The 23,161-nt window shown below is 50.1% G+C and overlaps 1 protein-coding gene across 2 annotated transcripts; it reads left to right on the plus strand.

The window, feature by feature from the left end:
• Nucleotides 1–12,818, plus strand: si:dkey-89b17.4 (zinc finger protein 646). 2 transcript variants are annotated; one of them, XM_056406273.1, is made up of 4 exons: nt 1–162; nt 2,519–5,258; nt 5,877–6,986; nt 7,843–12,818. In XM_056406273.1, exons 2-4 carry the CDS (start codon nt 2,713–2,715, stop codon nt 8,723–8,725), a joined length of 4,539 nt encoding a protein of 1,512 aa, XP_056262248.1. In that variant the 5' UTR covers nt 1–162; nt 2,519–2,712; the 3' UTR covers nt 8,726–12,818. The 2 variants fall into 2 exon arrangements, with proteins under 2 accessions (XP_056262248.1, XP_056262250.1); XM_056406275.1 differs by having other exon boundaries at nt 7,072–7,887.
• Nucleotides 12,819–23,161: the final 10,343 nt, after the last annotated feature.

The following is a 23,161-nucleotide window of genomic DNA, read 5'->3' on the forward strand; positions in this document are numbered from 1 at the left end:
CGAGAGCCAGGAGCCAAAAAAGTCGGTGTTTCTACCGGAGGAGGAGAAAAATAAATGATGCAGAATCCGTGAATCGTGCACCGTCCACACCTCCGCGCGGTGCATCGATCTCCCCCGCGCGGTGCATCGATCTCCCCCGCGGGCACAGAGGCCGATCGAGGGGTGAGTGGCGAGCGGCGCCGTGTTCCATCAACGGGGCCGAGATCTTTGTGTAGCTGCGGGCTAGCCGTGCTAACGGTGCTAGCTGGGCTAGCTCCCGGCCCCCCTCTTTGTGCTCTAAAGGTGCTTTAATGTACTCGGTGAGGGTCTTTCGGGCGCGCGCCCTGTTGTGCGTGGAGCTGTTTGTTGTTTTTGTTTACTGTTTTGTGGTTATTCGTACTTCCGTTTTACCCCCTTTCTCTCCTTGCGGGGGGGTGGGGGTATGGGGGTGGGGGGTGATGCTAACGTTAGCTTGTGTGTGCCTGCACTCTTTCTGTTTATGAACCGTATTTATTCTATATAAATCACGACTGCTGTCGGTGAATCGCCTCTCGTGTTAGTCATACGTGTTAATACACGTCATAGTTGTTATTAACTGTTAATAACGGCCCCGGGGCTGAAGGGAGCAGCTAGCCGTTAGCATCGGGGGAAAATGGCTCTCTGCTGCTCGAGAGCCATTTTCAGAGGAGACGGGGCTCGGAGAGGACCCGGAGGAGCCGCGGGGGGTCCCCGCTGCACCGGGAGCACCACGGAAATTAACAACGGGTTATTGACGTGATGCTCCCGGTCAACCCTCGGGGGGTCGGCAGTCCCCTTCGCCTCCCTGGTTCGTTCCGACTCGCGGCCGAAGCAAATGTCGGCCTCTCGGAGGAGACGCTCCGCTTTGTCCGGATCCCGAAGCCGGAGGAGAGCAGGGGAAACGGGCCAAGGTCAGCCGGCCGCGGCTCTCCGGCTCCCACGAGCAGCGAGAAGGCGACGCACGGATGTAGGATAGCGGCTCACCCGGGTTAGTCCCGGGTTTAACACGCGTTTGTTGGCTGTAAACCCCCCTGAGCCGTAAATTAAGATCACCCTCCCCCGGTTTGTTTACTTTATCGGTTTGTTTACTTTATCCGGAGGAACCGACGCGTTCTGATTGGCTGCTGTCTGATTCAAATCTGTGTGTGAACGAGACGCTTCATCCGGATTATTGAGGATTATTTCACCTCAAATCAGATTAAATTTAATTATACTCACCAAACAGTTAAAATACTAAAATTACCAGAATATTAAAAAAATTGCCGTGCAGTTTATATTTAATTAATAATGAATTAATCTACTAACATGTTGATACAGAAAAGTACTAAATACACCTGTGAGTGGTTCAGGTAGTGAGTATTATATGGTATACGTATAGAATAAGCGTCGCACGGTGCTGTTGTCATGTTCGTAATGAGAGTAAACAACTGGAACTATGAATACAAATATACACAAACTATATCATATTAAAAACACATCACAGTGACACAGTAGATTAAGTATTATGCCATTTATGTATTTATATTATATCCACAAATGTCTGAAAATAATCTTCAATTTACTTTACAGGAAGAAAACATCTAATTTTCAGTATATAAACGTTGGAAACTTGTATTTCTGATTAATAGAATAATGAATGAATATTATGAATGTTTCTTTCACATATTTATTGTTTATTAGCATTTCATAACTTAGCATAGTCTGCTCCTTCAGCTCGTTAATCAATTACAGCTAATGTGTGTTTGTGTGTGTCAGAAACGAGCATCCAGAAACTAAAGATTAAAGTCATATTTTTTAATACAGTTTGTTAAAATCACTTTTGGTTTATAATGTAAAGATGATTTCATTAAAAACCTGAATATTGATCATGTCTTAATATGTGTTTAAATACGCTGGTACGAGAGCCGCTGATGTTTGTTTTTCGCCTTTAATTAATCAATTCAGTGTTTATTGAATTAAAATATTAATAAAAACAATCAAACGTTCTTTCTTTTCTTGATCTTTAAGATGTTAAAGATTTTCTACTTTTCTCTGTTTCGATCACACACAAATTAATATTTTGTGAACTTCGACTTTGTCATCAATAACGATCTTTAATTTCAATGTTTACGTTCTATTTCCTTTTCGTGGTGAAAGCAACATATATTGCAAATTACTTTAGCACAACGCGTTGTCTTAATACAACATGAAACGTTAAAGTAAATATATACGGGTAAATAAATCAGTGCCATCTCATTTTAGCTGCATTTAATTATTGTTTTCATCTATCATATTTTTCAATAAATTATTAAGTCTTTACATTAAAATCCAAATACGAAGGTATTCAATTTAAAACAATAAATAAGAGGAAACCACCAAAGAGCCGCCAAAGATCAAAATGCTGCTAATATCTCGTATACTTATAGTTTGAGGTAATAATCTGTGAAACGAGGAAAACCAGTTCAACTCAGAAAGTCAATGAATATCAAGAAGTCGACTTCTCGACCCTTTCAATGACCGTCTTCTCTTCCTGTCTCCACAGTGAGACCTCATTGGCTGGTGTGACCCCCGCAGGCCCGCCTCCTTCCAAGGTGGGCCCTGATTGGCTGGACCGGCACCGGGGAGAAAATGGCCGCCCTCAGCTGAAGAGATAAGCACCGCTGTTTTACGCCTCCCTGACTGTTCATTGCTTCTGTTGTGAACCGAGATTCTCCGACCGATTTGCGTCAGAGTACTATGGCAATGCATGATATGAGTCGAGCCAAGGGATTCCCCTGTAAAGAGTGTGATATGGTGTGTCCGAGTACTCCAAGTCTTCTAGAACATATGAAAGCACATTATCAGCAGGAAGAAAACGGTCGCTTCGAGTGTGAACAGTGTGGCAGAATTTACAAGCACGCAGCCAGCTTAGCCAATCACAAGAAGTCTCACGAGGTGGGTTCGTTCCAGTGCCCCGTGTGCACCCGCACCCTCCCCAACGCCGTGGCCTTGAAGAACCACCTCCGCATCCACACCTTGTCCCCCAGCAGCGCCCACGCAGAAGAAGAGAGCGAAGAGGTTCCCGAAGAAGCGGGCCACGACGAGAGGGACTACGGCCTCGCCCAGGACCTCTCCGAAGGGTTTGGGCGCCCTCATTTGAATAATAGTGGCATGGGCCACAGTGTCCTCCAAAGCCACGAGACAGACAACCACGGGAAAAAAGGCTCCCCCGAATCCGACGACGCCTGGGACCGACCCTTCAAGTGTGACCAGTGCGACCGGACCTACCGGCACCACGGCAGCCTGGTGAACCACAAGAAGTGTCACCAGCAAGGAACTTTCAAGTGCTCAGTTTGTTTTAAACAATTCAGCAACCTGGCGGCCTTAAACAGCCACGAGAGGACTCACTCCAAGTTCAAGACCCCCGGGGCGACCATGGTGAGCAGCGGCAGCCTCCACGGCCCGGAGCGCGGCGGCGGCACGCAGTCGTCTCAGAGCGACGACGCCGCCTCGTGCTTCTGCCACCTGTGCCAGATCGCGCTGCCAAACAAGACAGACTTTCAGGAGCACATCCTGCTGCACAACGCGGCCTCGCCGTCCCTCGGGCTGCCGCGCAGCTTCCCGGGCATCATGCCCCACAACCTGAGCGCGGTGCGAGCCGCGGTGTACCCCCCCGTCCTGGGGGACCCTCTGCCGCCTCTGCCCAGTGACAAGAGAGGGCCCTATGACCCCATAATGGGCCCTCCGGTCAACAATCCCATCTACACATGCGCATACTGTGGCGCGGGACACCCAGATCTGGAGACCTTGAAAGTCCACTATCTGACCCACGACCCCCACCCGGGCTCCCACGGCCAGGACGGTTCCCTCCTGAACTCGGACACGCTCAGCTCCGGTTCTCAGGGCTCGGTGTCGTCCCCCTCTGGAGGCCGCGTGCCTCAGGCCAACTCTCCGGACAATGGAGAGCGCCGCTTTAAGTGCGGGGAATGTGGCAAGAGCTATCGGCACGCGGGAAGCCTGGTCAACCACAAGCGCTGCCACCAGACGGGCCACTACCAGTGCACCGTCTGCTGTAAGCAGTACCCTCACCTGGCGGCGCTGCACAGCCACCTCCGGAGTCACAAGGGGCGCGGCTCCAACCAGCCGATCAATAACGACAGCAACGACTGGCTGTCCCCGGAGCCGCTGACTCTGGAGTCCCAGCAGAGCTACGTCCAGGAGGGCAGCGGCGCCACCACTCCGATCTCCCTGCCGGGGAACCTCGGGGACGCCGCCCACTTCGTACCGGACGGCGGCCACAGCAGCGGGCTGGACTCCCTCGAGTTCCACGACCGCTTCGACGGCAGCTCGCTTTCCCAGAGCAACTCCGCCCACCGGCAGGCCGACAGACACGTGTGCGCCGACTGCGGCGAGATGTACGGCGACGTGTCCGGCATCAAGTCGCACATGTGCCCCCGCCGTGGCCAACAGCCGCAGCAGAGCACCATGGCGAACGGCTTCATGGGGAGCATGAACTACCACAGCACCAGTGGAACCTCGCTGCCCACCGGGAGCTCCAGCAGCCTGAAGGAGGGCGGCGGCCAGCGGCAGTACTCCCAGAGCGGAGGCAAGAGGATGGGGAGCAACGAGAAGGACGACGAGGACGACGGGGAGGTGTATCAGTGCTCGGTGTGCGGCAACCACTACGCCAGCCTCCGGGCCCTCAGGAGCCACCTGCGTAGCCATGCCAACAACCCCACGGGGCCCGGACCTTCCGCCCTTGAGCAGGAGTGGAGGATGATATGCTCCACCTGTGGCCAGAGCTTCTCCAGGAAGCAGGACCTACTGAACCACCAGTTAGTCCACGGCCCCCAGAGGCCGGACGGCCAGCAACAGGGCGTCGTGGGCAGCGCCGCCAACGGCAACGACAAGATGGACGGACGCAACCACATCTGTGTCGACTGCGGCATGTTTTTTGCTGACCGCCACCACCTGATCACCCACCTGTGCCCGGGCAAGAACCGGGCCAGCTCCCTGAGCAAGCAGGGCCTGAACGGGGCCAAGGGCATGTCCGGAGGAGACGGCAACGGCGTCGCCGGAGGAAGCCGTGATGTGGGCGGCGATGGACGCAGGCCGCTGGTGGACCAAAGTGACAAACCCCACAAGTGTGACCAATGTGGGCGAGGATACAGGCACCCCTGCTCCCTCCTCAACCACAAGAAGTCCCATAAGACGGGAGTGTTCCGCTGCTTGGTGTGTCAGAAGCGCTACTACAATTTGTTGGCGCTCAAGAACCACCAAAGGACCCACTTTGACCTCAAGAGGTAGGTCCCTGATTCTGTTCATCTTTATTGGTCCTATTCTTAGGCGGATGTTTTAAAGTTGGCTGGTTGAAGTTTGAGTCTAAACACGGTAGCAGGTTGGAGGTATCCATGTTTTGGATTCTATCTCGTGGTGTAATGGACCGCCCCCTCTCAGTTTACCGTTACCCGTCTCAGTAAAGGAAGTGCTCTCACTCAGTAGAGCATCTGACCAGGACCTTGTGTCCTCTGGTCATGTGACTTTGTAAACAACCAATCAGTGTTTAGACCACCAGGAGGAGAGCTAGTAATGTTAGCTAGTAACGTTAGCAACACCGCTAACGGAGAACCAGGGGAGGTTCACTTCAGTTACATGGTGATGCGTTCAGGCTCTGCTCAGTGAACATGAGTACTGAAGGTAAATGATAACGTTCTCATGATGTGTTCAATGTAATCTAGTAAAATCTGGTGTTGGTAAACTAGAATAAATATGTTTGACATAAACAATAGATGTTGGATGAAGTATTATGTTCATTAACACCAAGAACAACTATACAATATATTATATTTATTCATTTGAACTGTGGGGGAAAAACTGAAGTACTTCAAAGTAAAAGTACAACTGTTGTTTCCCTGCTGCAGGCACAAGTGTGAGGAATGCGGCAAGGCTTTCAAGATCCAGAAGCAACTGATCAACCACCTCCGTCTCCACGAGGAGCACCGGGCCAAAGGCCTCGTTCGGACCGGCGGCAACGCGTCCCGCTTCCAGCAGGCCGGCCCGTCTCAGATGCAGAGCATGAGGGGCGAGTCGTCCAAGGGCCCGGCGGGGGCCGTGAAGTACAGCCACCAGGGCTTCAAGAAGCCCTACTCGTCCGCGGGGACCTCCAGGCCCCAGAAGTTTGACCCCACCGAGACCGGCCGGCGGCCTTTCGCCTGCGAGGAATGCGGCAAGACGTACCGGCACGCGGGCAGCCTGGCCAACCACAAGAACCTCCACAAGATCGGGGAGTACCACTGCAACGTCTGCAACTCCACGTACCCCAACCGGCTGGCCATGAAGAACCACCTGCGGCTGCACTTCGCCCAGAAGAAGCACAACTGCCAAGAATGTGGCAAAGGCTTCCGCACCCAGAGGCAGCTGGCCACCCACACCACGGCCGGCCTGTGCAAGGGGCCCCAGGGCCCCGGGGTCCAGATGGACTTTGAGTGCGACGGCTGCTGCGAAGGTTTCACCACGGCGGACGAGCTAGCGGCCCACGACTGCCCGGCCCAGCACCTCCCCTCGTCCTCCTCCACCAGCAGCTCCGCCAACATCAGCCTGGAGAGGAGCTCGGTGGAGCTGGACTCGGACGAGCGGCCCTACGCCTGCGACCTGTGCAGCTGCGCCTACAAGCACGCCAGCTCCCTGCTGAACCACAAGCACACCCACAAGACGGGCAACTTCCGCTGCAACTTCTGCGACAAGCCATACACCAACTACATGGCGCTGCGCAACCACATGCGCATCCACACGCAGCGCAAGAAGCACATCTGCCACATCTGCGGCAAGGCCTTCCGGCTGGCCCGGTTCCTCCGGAACCACCAGAAGGTGCACGAGGAGGGCGCCACCCCCTTCGGCTGCCCCACCTGCGGGAAGAGCTTCCAAGGGAGGTCCGGCCTCGCCAGGCACCGCTGCGGGGACAACCAGGTAGGCATGGAAGTGAGGAGGAAGCCAGCGGCAGCCGCGGGGGAGAGCGACGAGTGTCGGTACACGTGAGTTCTCGTCAGTTGTTTGTGATTCTTCGAAGTTGGAAAAAAATAGTGAAGATAAATTTAGGTCTCTACGTGTCTATTACAGGTATATGATCTCCAATCCGGCTTCCTTGGGACCGTACGCGTGCCGGAATTCGGATTTTTCTGAAGTTTGGACAAATTGAATTAGTGGAGAGACCAGATAAGTCAAACCGTTTGCTTTCAGTTAGCACATGCCACACTTTGTCGTTGGGCTACTTCCATGTTTAGATGTTTTGTTTCATGCTTTCTGACTCAGATCTGACTGCAGTGTTGTGTGTGTTTGAGCTGAACCTCCAGCTCTGATGTCTGTTCCTGATGCTGACTGTAGTCTTTGGGTTAGCCTCATGATTCTGGCCACTTATGGGTTGCAATGTCGTGATGTAAGATCAGGGAGTATCTGCAGCTAGCTGCACTGCACACGAGGCGTCACAGCAGGATTCCTCTTTAGAAACCAGTTGAGCCGCTTTGTTCCGTGGATCTTCCATCAGTGACGTAGTAACCGCCCACAGGAAGGTCTTTGGATGACCGTGTCCAGTGGTGCAGTGCAGGGAGCAGCAGATACCTCCCAGTAGTCCATAGCCCCTCCCCCTCCCTATGACCTGTGTAGTAACTTTACATGGTACACCACTTTGTAGTTGTCTTCTTTGAAAGCTTTAAGCCGGATTTCAGATCATATACCTGTATGAGCAACATCTTAGATGTTCAGTGATTCTAAAGAAGTGGTAACCAGTAAGTGAGATGCAGACAGAGCCGAGAGAGCGACGCCCACCTCCTGTTACTAACCTGCTCCTCCTCCTCTCCCCCTCCCCTGTTGCTCCTCTTTGCCTCTGCACAGATGTGATCAGTGTGGTCGGTCGTACCGCCACGCCAGCTCCCTCCTCAACCACAAGAACACTCACACCGTCGGCATCTACCACTGCGCCGTGTGCCTCAAGACCTACTCCAACCTGCTCGCCCTGAAGAACCACCGCCGCATCCACTCAGAGACGCGGCGCCACCGCTGCCACGACTGCGGCAAGGCCTTCCGCGTCTCCTCCCAGCTCCACAACCACCGCCGCGTCCACCAGAAGCAGCGCGAGCTGACCTGCCGGTCCTGCCAGCGGACCTTCCCCACGCAGGCCAGCTTCCGGCTCCACATGGAGATCACCCACGGCCAGGCGCCGCAGCCTCGCCAGCCCAGACCCCAGCAGCCCCGACCGGGGGGCTCCCAGGAGCTGGGCTGGGGGTCCGGCCTGGACCTCACCCTGATGCAAGAGCAAGGACTCAACCCGAGCGGAGTGGGCAAAGCCCGCGGCCGCCACGGCGAGGTCGCCAAGCCCCACGTGTGCGATCAGTGCGGCCGGACGTACCGCCACGCCAGCTCCCTGCTCAACCACAAGAACAGCCACAAGACCGGGACCTACTTCTGCAACTCCTGCCAGAAGGAGTTCCCCAACCTCATGTCCCTGAAGAACCACCGGCGGATCCACACCGAGCCCAAGCGCTACCAGTGCCCCGACTGCGGCAAGTCCTTCCGGGTGTCCACGCAGCTCGTCTGCCACCGCCGCATCCACACCAAGGAGAAGCCCTTCTCCTGCCAGCAGTGCGACAAGCGCTTCTCCTCCAAGTCCAACCTGAGGCACCACCTGAAGGTGCACTGGAGCGGCGCCACGCCGCCCCCCCGCATGGCCGTGGGCGGGCCCAACTTTCTGGGTATGCCCAGCGGCGCCTTCATATAGCCGGGGGGGGGGGGGTCACATGTCAAGGTTTCTGGTAGTGACACGCTCACCCTCCTCTGCCTCACTTCTCTACTGTGTGTGTGTGTAACAGACTCACTAAGCAGGAGGGACAACACAAAATGGACGCCACACACACACACACACTGTCTGACCTTCCTTCACGGACGCCCCCCAGGTGGTAGTCGTGTCCCAGACTGTAGACACGACATCACTTCCTGTTGCGTGCGGCTCGTAGAGACTGAAGAGCCGCTGGTGGGCGGAGCTACTGGGAGGGTCATTGTGTCCATTTCAAACCCCGGGAGCTGATTGGTGCTGCAGTGGTTTTCCCGCCTCATCCCACTCCTGCTGTTGTGTGTGGGGAGTTTTTCTTCTCGTGGCCTTCGTCTCCACAAGTCCTACAAGAACCGTGTTTTTAATCTGAGACGCTGGTGAAGACGAGGGAGCGTTGCTTTTGTTGTTGTCGGTGCTTCGATAGGACGAAGCAAAGACTTGTTTAGATGTGTGTGTTGTTGTTGTCGCCTCGTCACACACTCTTCCTCATGTGGAGCGCCTCATCGTCCACACGCTTCGTCCTGAGGAAGGAACCTCCTGACGTGGTCTTCATCAGCAGGCGCAGAAGAGTCTGGTGCCCTCGAGTCAAATGAGAACGGAATAATACCATTATTTATCAGCCAATATTTAACATTTAGGATTGTCTTAAAGAGACAGTACCCCACTTGATGAGCAGAGTGTCTCCACAACACTAGTTTATAGTTTAAAACCAGTTGCCCTCCATGTTGCCCCATGTTGCCCCCTGTTGCCCTCCATTTTGCCCCCCATGTTGCCTCCTGTTGCCCTCCATGTTGCCCCCTGTTGCCCTCCATGTTGCCCCTGTTGCCCCCCATGTTGCCCTCCATGTTGCCCCCTGTGCCCTCCATGTTGCCCTCCATGTTGCCCCCTGTTGCCCCATGTTGCCCTCCATGATGCCCATGTTGCCCTCAATGTTGCCCCTTGTTTGCCCCCTGTTGCCCTCCATGTTGCCCCATGTTGCCCTCCATGTTGCCCCCTGTTGCCCCTTGTTGCCCTCCATGTTGCCCCTTGTTGCCCTCCATGTTGCCCCCATGTTGCCCCCTGTTGCCCTCCATGTTGCCCCTTGTTGACCTCCATGTTGCCCCTTGTTGCCCTCCATGTTGCCCTCCATGTTGCCCCTTGTTGCCCTCCATGTTGCCCCCTGTTGCCCTCCATGTTGCCCTCCATGTTGCCCCTTGTTGCCCTCCATGTTGCCCTCCTTGTTGCCCTCCATGTTGCCCCTTGTTGCCCTCCATGTTGCCCTCCATGTTGCCCCTTGTTGCCCTCCATGTTGCCCCCTGTTTCCCTCCATGTTGCCCCCTGTTGCCCTCCTTGTTGCCCTCCATGTTGCCCCTTGTTGCCCTCCATGTTTCCCTCCATGTTGCCCTCCATGTTGCCCCTTGTTGCCCTCCATATTGCCCCCTGTTGCCCTCCATGTTGCCCCCTGTTGCCCTCCATGTTGCCCCTTGTTGACCTCCATGTTGCCCCCCATGTTGCTCTCCATGTTGCCCCTTGTTGCCCTCCATGTTGCCCCCTGTTTCCCTCCATGTTGCCCTCCTTGTTGCCCCTTGTTGCTCTCCATGTTGCCCCTTGTTGCCCTCCATGTTGCCCCCTGTTGCCCTCCATGTTGCCCCTTGTTGCCCTCCATGTTGCCCCTTGTTTCCCTCCATGTTGCCCCTTGTTGCCCTCCATGTTGCCCCTTGTTTCCCTCCATGTTGCCCCCTGTTGCCCTCCATGTTGCCCCTTCTTGCCCTCCATGTTGCCCCTTGTTGCCCTCCATGTTGCCCCCTGTTGCCCTCCACGTTGCCCCTTGTTGCCCTCCATGTTGCCCCTTGTTGCCCTCCATGTTGCCCCCTGTTGCCCTCCATTTTGCCCCCCATGTTGCCTCCTGTTGCCCTCCATGTTGCCCTCCATGTTGCCTCATGTTGCCCCCTGTTGCCCTCCATGTTGCCCCCTGTTGCCCCTTGTTGCCCTCCATGTTGCCCCCTTGTTGCCCTCCATGTTGCCCCCTGTTGCCCTCCATGTTGCCCCTTGTTGCCCTCCATGTTGCCCCCTGTTGCCCTCCATGTTTCCCCCTGTTGCCCCTTGTTGCCCTCCATGTTGCCCCCTGTTGCCCTCCATGTTGCCTCATGTTGCCCCCTGTTGCCCTCCATGTTGCTCCCTGTTGCCCTCCATGTTGCCTCATGTTGCCCCCTGTTGCCCTCCATGTTGCCCCCTGTTGCCCTCCATGTTGCCCCCTGTTGCCCTCCCTGTGAGCGAGGGCAGACTCGGGTTGAGACAGAAACCACAAAGAGGACTAAAAACACAAAGTACCGCTGCGGTGTATATTGTTGGATCCTGTATTGTACTTGTACTTCCTGGTATTGTACTTGTACTTCCTGGTATTGTACTTGTACATACTGGTATTGGACTTGTACTTCCTGGTATTGTACTTGTACTTCCTGGGATTGTACTTGTACTTCCTGGTATTGTACTTGTACATACTGGTATTGGACTTGTACTTCCTGGTATTGTACTTGTACTTCCTGGTATTGTACTTGTACTTCCTGGTATTGTACTTGTGCATACTGGTATTGTACTTGTACTTCCTGGTATTGTACTTGTACTTCCTGGTATTGTACTTGTACATACTGGTATTGTACTTGTACATACTGGTATTGGACTTGTACTTCCTGGTATTGTACTTGTACTTCCTGGTATTGTACTTGTACTTCCTAGTATTGTACTTGTACATACTGGTATTGGACTTGTACTTCCTGGTATTGTACTTGTACTTCCTGGTATTGTACTTGTACATACTGGTATTGTACTTGTACTTCCTGGTATTGTACTTGTACATACTGGTATTGGACTTGTACTTCCTGGTATTGTACTTGTACTTCCTGGTATTGTACTTGTACATACTGGTATTGGACTTGTACTTCCTGGTATTGTACTTGTACTTCCTGGTATTGTACATACTGGTATTGTACTTGTACTTCCTGGTATTGGACTTGTACTTCCTGGTATTGTACTTGTACTACCTGGTATTGTACTTGTACATACTGGTATTGTACTTGTACTTCCTGGTATTGTACTTGTACTTCCTGGTATTGTACTTGTACATACTGGTATTATACTTGTACTTCCTGGTATTGTACTTGTACATACTGGTATTGGACTTGTACTTCCTGGTATTGTACTTGTACATCCTGGTATTGGACTTGTACTTCCTGGTATTGTACTTGTACTTCCTGGTATTGTACATCCTGGTATTGTACTTGTACTTCCTGGTATTGTACTTGTACTTCCTGGTATTGTACTTCCTGGTATTGTACTGTGATCTCTACAGTAGCTCTTTTATAAGGACAAAAGACGACAGATCATTGTAGTAATGCATTTATTTATATTATTATTATTAACACTTAGTGTGTAGGATGTGAGTTTAGAGCTGTGTTGATGTAACTTCGTTACCCACAATGCCCTTGTTCTGTGGAGATGATGGAAAGTGTTTTCTTGCCTTTAACTAAGTGATGTTGTGACGCCCCCCCCCCCCCCCACACACACACCACGTCACTTCCTGTTTTAGGAGAATCCAACCCGCCGCGGGGCTCCTCTTCATCGGGAGTCAGGCCTCATCAGTGGAACCTTGTTCTGGTTGTCATGGTAACCTCTTGTATTTATTGGTGTTATTATTTCTCCTGCATATTTAATTGCGTTGTCGGCTCCGGTGGATCCTCTGTGTGTTCTAAACACAGCGTCAGCGTGTTCAGGAGCACTGGTGCTAGTTAAACAAGAGAAGAAGAGGAGGAGGAGTCATGTGATCGAGAGCAGCCAATCAGAACTGGACGTTCTCTTTCTTTTCCCGCCTGCATTTCAAGTAGTTTCTAGAGGGAAACATTTGGTTTGGAACGACTATAACCCTTTTTTTGTTTCATGCATATATATGTAATGCTTACTATACACTTTTATAAACTATGTTTTGATAATTCATTTCTTAACAGAAAACGTGTCCATATATTATAACCTTACTGCTGAGTACTGAAAATAAATAGCTGAAAAAACATGGAGGTCAGCGTGTTCAATGGTTCCACTCAGGTCCCTTTATTAGGCACACCACCTGCTGTAGAGATGATGAAGAGACAGAAGAACGAACTCAACAACTATTTAAGAATATTTAAACATGTTTGGTCAATAATGTCATCTTACACCTTTACTGGAGGGAAAGAAGTTAACTTATGTTTTAAAAAGTTAGCATGTATAGTATGTTGTAAAGTTATATAAAGTTATTGTTTAATATGGTGTAAAAATGTATAAAGTAAAAACGTATATATTATAGTTTAGTATTTTGTAAAGCCATAAACATGGTATGTTGTAAAAGTTCATAAAAAGTTCTATGTTGTAAAAACATAATATTGTATAATATGTTGTAAAAAGAAAGTTGTCTGAGGGTAAAGACCTAGGAGTCTTTGGTTGGAGTCTAGACCCAGAAGATAAAGACCTAGGAGTCTTTGGTTGGAGTCTAGACCCAGAAGATAATGACCTAGGAGTCTTTGGTTGGAGTCTAGACCCAGAAGGTAAAGACCTAGGAGTCTTTGGTTGGAGTCTAGACCCAGAAGATAAAGACCAAGGAGTCTTTGGTTGGAGTCTAGACCCAGAAGATAAAGACCTAGGAGTCTTTGGTTGGAGTCTAGACCCAGAAGATAAAGACCTAGGAGTCTTTGGTTGGAGTCTAGACCCAGAAGGTAAAGACCTAGGAGTCTTTGGTTGGAGTCTAGACCCAGAAGGTAAAGACCTAGGAGTCTTTGGTTGGAGTCTAGACCCAGAAGATAAAGACCTAGGAGTCTTTGGTTGGAGTCTAGACCCAGAAGATAAAGACCAAGGAGTCTTTGGTTGGAGTCTAGACCCAGAAGATAAAGACCTAGGAGTCTTTGGTTGGAGTCTAGACCCAGAAGATAAAGACCTAGGAGTCTTTGGTTGGAGTCTAGACCCAGAAGGTAAAGACCTAGGAGTCTTTGGTTGGAGTCTAGACCCAGAAGATAAAGACCTAGGAGTCTTTGGTTGGAGTCTAGACCCAGAAGATAAAGACCAAGGAGTCTTTGGTTGGAGTCTAGACCCAGAAGATAAAGACCTAGGAGTCTTTGGTTGGAGTCTAGACCCAGAAGATAAAGACCTAGGAGTCTTTGGTTGGAGTCTAGACCCAGAAGGTAAAGACCTAGGAGTCTTTGGTTGGAGTCTAGACCCAGAAGGTAAAGACCTAGGAGTCTTTGGTTGGAGTCTAGACCCAGAAGATAAAGACCTAGGAGTCTAGACCCAGAAGATAAAGACCAAGGAGTCTTTGGTTGGAGTCTAGACCCAGAAGATAAAGACCTAGGAGTCTTTGGTTGGAGTCTAGACCCAGAAGATAAAGACCTAGGAGTCTTTGGTTGGAGTCTAGACCCAGACGGTAAAGACCTAGGAGTCTTTGGTTGGAGTCTAGACCCAGAAGGTAAAGACCTAGGAGTCTTTGGTTGGAGTCTAGACCCAGAAGATAAAGACCTAGGAGTCTTTGGTTGGAGTCTAGACCCAGAAGATAAAGACCAAGGAGTCTTTGGTTGGAGTCTAGACCCAGAAGATAAAGACCTAGGAGTCTTTGGTTGGAGTCTAGACCCAGAAGATAAAGACCTAGGAGTCTTTGGTTGGAGTCTAGACCCAGACGTTAAAGACCTAGGAGTCTTTGGTTGGAGTCTAGACCCAGAAGATAAAGACCAAGGAGTCTTTGGTTGGAGTCTAGACCCAGAAGGTAAAGACCTAGGAGTCTTTGGTTGGAGTCTAGACCCAGAAGGTAAAGACCTAGGAGTCTTTGGTTGGAGTCTAGACCCAGAAGGTAAAGACCTAGGAGTCTTTGGTTGGAGTCTAGACCCAGAAGGTAAAGACCAAGGAGTCTTTGGTTGGAGTCTAGACCCAGAAGGTAAAGACCTAGGAGTCTTTGGTTGGAGTCTAGACCCAGAAGGTAAAGACCTAGGAGTCTTTGGTTGGAGTCTAGACCCAGAAGGTAAAGACCTAGGAGCAGGCACGTGCACAGACATGTTGGGGGGCAGGTGCTCAAACCAAAAAAAAGGGCACCCAATGCCAAAAAAAAATTCTGACAGTTGAAGCATTAGCACCAATAAACTGATGATGCAATACATCCTCGACCTGCGTTTCCTCTGGGCAGCATCAGACCGCTAGCTTACATTTTCTTTATGAATAAAGATGAATTATTATATAGCAACAACAGTACAAGCGTTCTGATTGGCTAATGGGCGTCATGCCAGCCACGTATTGCCCTCCTCGCTGGTCTGATACTGATCCGTATTGCCCTCTTTCGTCATTTTCAAAATGAGCGATATTGATAGACATCAACAGCCAAGAGCAGTGGTCCTCAAACTAAGGCCCGCGGGCCGGATACGGCCCGCCTCCACATTTGGCCCGGACCTCTGAACAATACCAGAGACCTTATGATTTTTTTTTCAGTCTGGCCACGTAAATCCTAGACTAGCCCCTGTTAAATAGAACGGAATATGAATTCTCTCTCTTCTCTCTCTCTCTTATCTCTTCTCTCTCCCTCTCTCTATTCTCTAAACATAACTAACGTCAGTAAACAGCTGCAAGGCTTTGAAATCACGGATTTCGTGAGTTTTTGTCTGTTTATTTTTTTAGGAAACGTCGGACCAGTTGTGACGTCATGTTTTCAGCAGCGCTAATGTTGTGGTTGATTTATCACAAAACAACGTCAGGGGACAAACACGTCATGATCAGTTTGTCTGGTGCTGTGGGTCAGAGGAGAAGGAGGTGCACCCGTTAAGTGGCGCGAGGAGCACTGCGTGGAGGAGGAAGTGGAGGAGGAGGGAGGGGCGCGGCGGAGGGAGGGGGGGGGTCTTGAGCGCCACGGAGCATGTCGGGGCGAAATTCTCACAAGAACTCAAATAAATGCCCCGTCTGATATTAAAACACATTTGGGGGGACTTGATGACAGAGAGAGTAACTTTCTTCTTAAATACTGATGAATGAAAAAAGTGGGCTCCAGCAAAAAGGGCACTTTTCTCATCCAGGGCAAAAGGGCTGGTGCTTGAGCACCACTAGGGCTCTATCTGTGCACGTGCCTGCCTAGGAGTCTTTGGTTGGAGTCTAGACCCAGAAGATAAAGACCTAGGAGTCTTTGGTTGGAGTCTAGACCCAGAAGATAAAGACCAAGGAGTCTTTGGTTGGAGTCTAGACCCAGAAGGTAAAGACCTAGGAGTCTTTGGTTGGAGTCTAGACGCAGAAGGTAAAGACCTAGGAGTCTTTGGTTGGAGTCTAGACCCAGAAGGTAAAGACCTAGGAGTCTTTGGTTGGAGTCTAGACCCAGAACGTAAAGACCTAGGAGTCTTTGGTTGGAGTCTAGACCCAGAAGGTAAAGACCTAGGAGTCTTTGGTTGGAGTCTAGACCCAGAAGGTAAAGACCTAGGAGTCTTTGGTTGGAGTCTAGACCCAGAAGGTAAAGACCTAGGAGTCTTTGGTTGGAGTCTAGACCCAGAAGGTAAAGACCTTGGAGTCTAGACCCAGAAGGTAAAGACCTAGGAGTCTTTGGTTGGAGTCTAGACCCAGAAGGTAAAGACCTAGGAGTCTTTGGTTGGAGTCTAGACCCAGAAGGTAAAGACCTTGGAGTCTAGACCCAGAAGGTAAAGACCTAGGAGTCTTTGGTTGGAGTCTAGACCCAGAAGGTAAAGACCTAGGAGTCTTTGGTTGGAGTCTAGACCCAGAAGTGTAATCTGCTCTGTGAGGATGTGTTTACCTGTCATACCTGTGCGTAAATCAACTTGTTGATACTTTAGGCCTCAGAGTCGTTTACACATCCAGACCCTCTGGTCCACACCCTCTGGTCGGGGTTCAGGTTTATGGGGTCCCTCAAGGCACCGTCCTGGGTCCCCTCCTCTTCCTCTCACTATGGGGTCCCTCAAGGGCTCGATTGTGTTTTGAGCCCTCACCGTCGCCTTCAAGGCAGCGGCTGCCTGGAAGGTGGTCCCGCCCCCAAAACTCTGATCCAATCAATGCGCTACCCACTTGGAGCGCATATTCAAACTTTCTGTTGAGCGCTCTCATTCCATCTCTCAACCAACTGTGAAAGCTCCACATTTTCAAAGGTACGTAGCTAATATATTTATATTTTAAACATGAAATAGCTAATAGTGTTTGCTTTAGGGCTGTACATGTAAGATGGGCCAGCTAATGTTGTGGTAATGTTATTTCAACCTGCTAGCTCGCTAAATCTGGTTAAAACATTAGGTAACAGTAAGCCTACAAAGTAAGATTAATTACTGTAGATTAATCACTGTATTTTAGTGATTGTTAGTGGTTAGTGGTTATCTTTCAAATGACATTGAGACTGGTTGACTTCCAGGCTGCTTTGGAATAAGGATAACTCTGAGGCAGCCACCTGTCTCTGGATAACTCTGAGGCATCATAGGTCGTGTTGACTGCCAGGCTGCCTAGTCGTTGGTACACAGGTTAACTCACAGGCATCCAGTTGGTTTTAGATACCTGTAAGGCATCTAGACGGACATTAAGAGGGGCTGACTCCCAGGCTGCTTACTAACACTGGTTGACTCTCAGGCAGCCAATTGGCTTTGGATGCCTTTGAGGCACCTGACATTGAGACTGGTTGACTTCTAGGCTACTTTGGAATAAGGATAACTCTGAGGCATCTGACTGTCAGGCTGCTTTCTAACACTGTTTAACACAGGCAGCCTGTTGTCTTAACATAATTGTCCAGTATCTATCTTTGCTGAAGATTGCACATCTGCCAGACTGCTCTGTAATTTTGGCCAAATTAAAAGCAGTCACCTGGTTTTAGATAACTGCGGGGCGTCTCCAGGGATGTTGTCTTTCAGGCTGCAAAGTGACACTTAGTGGTTGTCTTTCAGGGAGATTACTAATAGTTTACTCAAGGGCAGATGGTGATTATAAGAACTTTTGTTGAAAATAACTTGATTTCTTACAGGCTAATAGGCTTTATAATAGACTACAGGTGACTGTGACAGCCAGTGGAGAGGAATCTAGGCATGGTGGATTAACGTTGTGCTCCAGACTGCTTAACACTGACCATGTAGCCTATAGTTCAGGTCATCACAAGATAAAATAGTTTAGTATGTGTGTCTCAGGGAGTCATAGGCTTATGTTTTCATACTTTTTCCCCGTTCAGGCAATGGAGAAGCATTGGCTGAAGTCAATTGAAGATGGCTTTAAGAAGGAAAGGGACCCTAGAATCAAGCGATCCTTTGAAAATCTTGAAGAGAATATTCCTGAGGATGTTTTCATGAGGAATCGCCTTGATAGAAAGGAAGATTAAAAAAAAAGACCAAATGTCATTCAGTGGAGGTGTGAGCGATCCCGCCATGCAACCGGATCGTCAACAGGAGATCCAATGAAGACAAATTCCAATGAAGATTAAATTCTGCCATCCTTAGTGCTTAGTAAACTAAGCTGTTTGCGTGTGAAATTTTATTTTTACCATTTTCACATTATTCTGTACCAACTTGGTTACTGTGTGTATGAGGGTTGTACTTGGCCTTTATTTTCAATAAAGAATACGTCACACCCCATCAGTCATGTCTCTCCTCCATCATGTGTGTGTCCTCTGACGATATTTTTTTTTAAAATAATAATTAATGTAAGTTGGGGTTTCATTAACTTGGAACACTCTACTGGAATAAACCCTTATGTGAAGCTGTAGAAATTAGTGTTGAAATATTGTGTTACCATGACTTTGCCTTAATCCACATGCCTAACATGTCGGATCTGTAATTTACACCATGCGATTTCAGGCCCAGCGAGCTAAATTATCAGACTAGTTAAATCAAGATGCCAAGTTCAATACACTTCCAATTCACAACACATACACAGTGATGTAGAACATCAAGTTATTTAATTAATTAACACAACAAACAACAGAAGAAAAAAATTGTTAATTGTTAATATTTACAATGTGTGTGTCAACACACTTTTTAAAAACATCCACCACCACCTCTACCATTCCTGGCCCCAAGGTGTGCGTTAGGAGACCAAATTGCTCATTTGACCTCACCTGGTTGCCGAGGTGCTGGAGCTGTTGTCTGGAGGAAAAGATAAAAACATAAATTCAGGATAAATAATTCAGTTTCAATTCAGTTTATTTGTATAGCCCAATTTCACAAATTACAAATTTGTCTCGGAGTGCTTTACAATCTGTACACATAGACATCCCTGCCCCAAAACCTCACATCGGACCAGGAAAAACTCCCAAATAACCCTTCAGGGGGGATAAAAAGGGAAGAAACCTGCAGGAGAGCAACAGAGGAGGATCCCTCTCCTAGGATGGACAGAACAATAGATGTAATGTGTACAGAAGGACAGATTTAGAGTTAAAATACATTCAATGAATATGACAGAGTGTATGAATAGTTCATAGTAGGCTTATTCCACGATGGAGACCTCCACGATCCATCAGGCAGATGGCGGTGGGGAGGAGGAGTGGGCGGAGTCTCAACAGTGGGCGGAGTCTCAACAGGACAGTGGCGTAGTCATGAGCAGGAATTCCACGACCCAGACGATCCATCAGGCAGATAGGATCTATGCCGTCTCATAGGGTCCGATGACCCCATGAGACGTAAAGTCAAAAGGACTTCCGGGGAGAAAGCAGAGTTAGTAATGTGTCTGCTTTTACCTCAACAACGGCTGGTGCAACGACGTAACGGTGATTCTACAGCACTGTTCGCCGGACCTGGAATCTTTTATCATTCACTGCAAACCCTTCTACTCCCCACGTGAGTTCGCTTCATTCATCCTGGCCGGAGTTTACATGCCGCCGCAGGGGAACGTGAACGAGGCACAACAGACACTCGCTGAACAGATACGGCGTGTGGAGCGGACCTTCCCGGACTCTTTGGTTATTGTACTCGGGGATTTTAACAAAGGAAACCTCAGCCACGAACTCCCTAAATATAGACAGTTAATTAAATGCCCTACCAGAGAGAAGAGCATTCTGGACCACTGCTACACAACAATCAGCAGGGCCTATCACGTCCCTCGAGCTGCACTGGGAAACTCTGACCACGTCATGGTTCATCTGATTCACTCATACAGGCAGAGACTAAAGCTCTGCAAACCTGTGGTGAGGAAGTTCAAGAAGTGGACCAGTGAGGCTCTGGAGGATCTACGGGCGTGCTTTGACTGTACTGACTGGGATGTCTTCAGGACTGCTACCAACAGCCTGGATGAGTACACAGAGGCTGTAACTTCCTACATCAGCTTCTGTGAGGACAGCTGTATTCCATCCTGCTCCAGGGTGAGTTATAACAACGACAAACCCTGGTTCACAGCGGAGCTCAGGAAGCTAAGACTGCAGAAGGACCAGGCATTCAGGAGTGGGGACAAGGACCTGTACACAGAGTCCAAATACAGGTTTAGCAAGGCGGTGAGAGATGCTAAACGACTGTACTCTGAGAAACTGCAACAGCAGCTCTCAGCAAACGACTCTGCTTCTGTCTGGAGAGGGCTCAGGCAGATCACCAACTACAAGCCCAAATCACCCCACTCCATGAACAATGTGCTTCTGGCAGACGAGCTAAATGAGTTCTACTGCCGCTTTGAAAGACAATGGAGCAGTCCTGAGACCATCCCCCACAGCCCCACCAACAAGCCACAGACCATCAGCCCACCCTCCCCCAGCCCACCAAGGGCTCACACCTTTGGAGCACCCTCCATCAACTCAGCGACGCCCCTCGTCATCCTGGAGAGAGCAGTCAACAGGCTGTTTAAAAAGCAGAACCCCCGCAAAGCAGCGGGCCCGGACTCCGTCTCCCCCTCCACCCTGAAGCACTGTGCGGACCAGCTGTCTCCGGTGTTCACCGACATCTGCAACACCTCTCTGGAGACATGCCACGTTCCAGCCTGCTTCAAGGCCTCCACCATCATCCCGTCCCCAAAAAACCCAAGATCACAGGACTCAATGACTACAGGCCCGTCGCCCTGACCTCTGTGGTCATGAAGTCCTTTGAACGCTTGGTCCTGTCACACCTCAAGACCATCACCGACCCACTCCTGGACCCCCTGCAGTTCGCCTACAGAGCCAACAGGTCTGCAGACGATGCAGTCAACATGGCCCTTCACTACATCCTCCAGCATCTGGACTCCCGAGGAACCTACGCCAGGATCCTGTTTGTGGACTTCAGCTCTGCCTTCAATACGATCATCCCGTCCCTGCTGCAGGACAAGCTCTCCCAGCTGCACGTGCCCGACTCCACCTGCAGGTGGATCACAGACTTCCTGACCGACAGGAAGCAGCACGTGAGGCTGGGGAAACACGTCTCAGGCTCCCGGACCACCAGCACGGGTTCCCCAAGGCTGTGTTCTCTCCCTCTGCTGTTCTGCCTGTACACCAACAGCTGCACCTCCAGTCACCAGTCCGTCAAGCTCCTAAAGTTCACGGATGACACCACCCTCATTGGACTCATCTCTGGCGGGACGAGACCGCCTACAGGTGGGAGACTGACCACCTGGTGACCTGGTGCAGCCAGAACAACCTGGAGCTCAACGCCTGAAGACAGTGGAGATGGTTGTGGATTTCAGGAGGAATGCAGCCCCACCCGCCCTCTCATCCTGTGTGACTCCCCGACGCTGTGGAGTCCTACCGCTTCCTGGGCTCCATCATCTCCCAGGACCTCAAGTGGGAGCTGAACATCGGCTCCATCTCCAAGAAGGCCCAGCAGAGGATGTTCTTCCTGAGGCAGCTGAGGAAATTCAACCTGCCAGGGAAGATGATGGTACAGTTCTACACGGCCATCGTTGAGTCCATCATCTGCTCCTCCATCACCGTCTGGCACCCTGCAGCCACAGCCAAAGACAAGCGCAGGCTGCAGAGCATCATCCGCTCGGCCGAGAGGGTTATCGGCTGCAATCTGCCTTCCCTCCAGGTCCTGTTCACTTCCAGGTCACTGAAGCGGGCCAGAAAGATTGTCGCCGACCCTCCCACCCTGGACACTCCTGTTCGAGTCCCTCCTCGGGAGGAGGCTGCGTCCATCATGACCACGACCTCCCGCCACACCAATAGCTTTTTCCCGGCGGTCGGGCTCATCAATGGACCCCGGGACTGACTGACTGTCACCCCCAGGACTACCACCTCTTCTTCCACCTTCCTCTCTCCTCCTTCTTCCCGCTCCTTCCTCTTCCTCCTCCTCCCTCTTCCTCCCACTCCTCCTCCCTCCTTGCGTTGATTGTTGTTTGTCATGTCCAAATGTTGCACCTTCCACCAAAAAAAATTCCTCGTTTGTTTGTGAAAACATTCATTCTTTGGCAATAAACCTGTTTCTGATTCTGATTCTGATTCTGATTCTGATTGAGAGATGAAAATTCATCCTTAAGGAGAGAAAAAAGAGGAGATAGGTACTCAGTGCATCCTAAAACGTCCCCCGGCAGCTATAAGCCTATAGCAGCATATCAAGGGGCTGGACCAGGTGAACCTGATTCAGCCCTAACTATAAGCTCTGTCAAAGAGGAAGGTCTTAAGTCTACTCTTAAACGAGGTGACTGTGTCTGCCTCCCGGACTGAAATTGGAAGCTGGTTCCATAAAAGAGGAGCTTGATAACTAAAGGCTCTGGCTCCCATTCTACTTTTTAAGACTCTAGGAACTACAAGTAGTCCCGCATTTAGTGAGCGTAGCTCTCTAGTGGGGCAATATGGTACGACAAGCTCCTTAAGATATGATGGAGCATCACCAATCAAGGCTTTGTAGGTTAAGAGAAGAATTTTAAAAGTGATTCTTGATTTTACTGGGAGCCAGTGCAGAGCAGCTAGTGCAGGAGTGATGTGATCTCTTTTCTTAGTTTTAGTGAGAACACGAGCTGCAGCATTCTGGATCAACTGGAGGGACCTAAGAGATTTATTAGAGCAGCCTGCTAATAAGGAGTTGCAGTAATCCAGTCTCAAGTAACGAACGCGTGAACCAATTTTTCTGCATCTTTTGAGACAAGATGTGCCTGATTTTGAAATATTACGTAGATGAAAGAATGCAGTCCTTGAGATTTGCTTTACGTGGGAGTTAAAGGACAAGTCCCGATCAAAGATAACGCCAAGATTCTTTACAGTGGTGTTGGATGCCAGGGCAATGCCGTCTACAGAATCCACATCACCAGATAATTGATCTCTGAGGTGCTCAGGGCCGATTAAAATTACTTCGGTTTTGTCTGAGTTTAACATCAAGAAGTTGCAGGTCATCCATGTTTTATGTCTTTAAGACATGCTTGAATTTTACAGAGTTGGTTGCTCTCCTCTGGTTTTATCGATAAATATAGTTGAGTGTCATCTGCATAACAATGAAAGTTTATGGAGTGTTTCCTGATAATATTGCCCAAAGGAAGCATGTATAAGGTAAA

Source organism: Pseudoliparis swirei, chromosome 23 (assembly GCF_029220125.1).
Source record: "Pseudoliparis swirei isolate HS2019 ecotype Mariana Trench chromosome 23, NWPU_hadal_v1, whole genome shotgun sequence".
In the NCBI taxonomy this organism is placed as follows: Eukaryota; Metazoa; Chordata; class Actinopteri; order Perciformes; family Liparidae; genus Pseudoliparis; species Pseudoliparis swirei.

Coding starts and splice junctions, on each gene's coding strand:
- si:dkey-89b17.4 (XM_056406273.1), top strand. CDS start 2,713: ATGGCAATGCATGATATGAGTCGAGCCAAGGGATTCCCCTGTAAAGAG. Junction 5,259..5,876: donor ACCCACTTTGACCTCAAGAG/GTAGGTCCCTGA, acceptor TCCCTGCTGCAG/GCACAAGTGTGAGGAATGCG. Junction 6,987..7,842: donor AGCGACGAGTGTCGGTACAC/GTGAGTTCTCGT, acceptor GCCTCTGCACAG/ATGTGATCAGTGTGGTCGGT.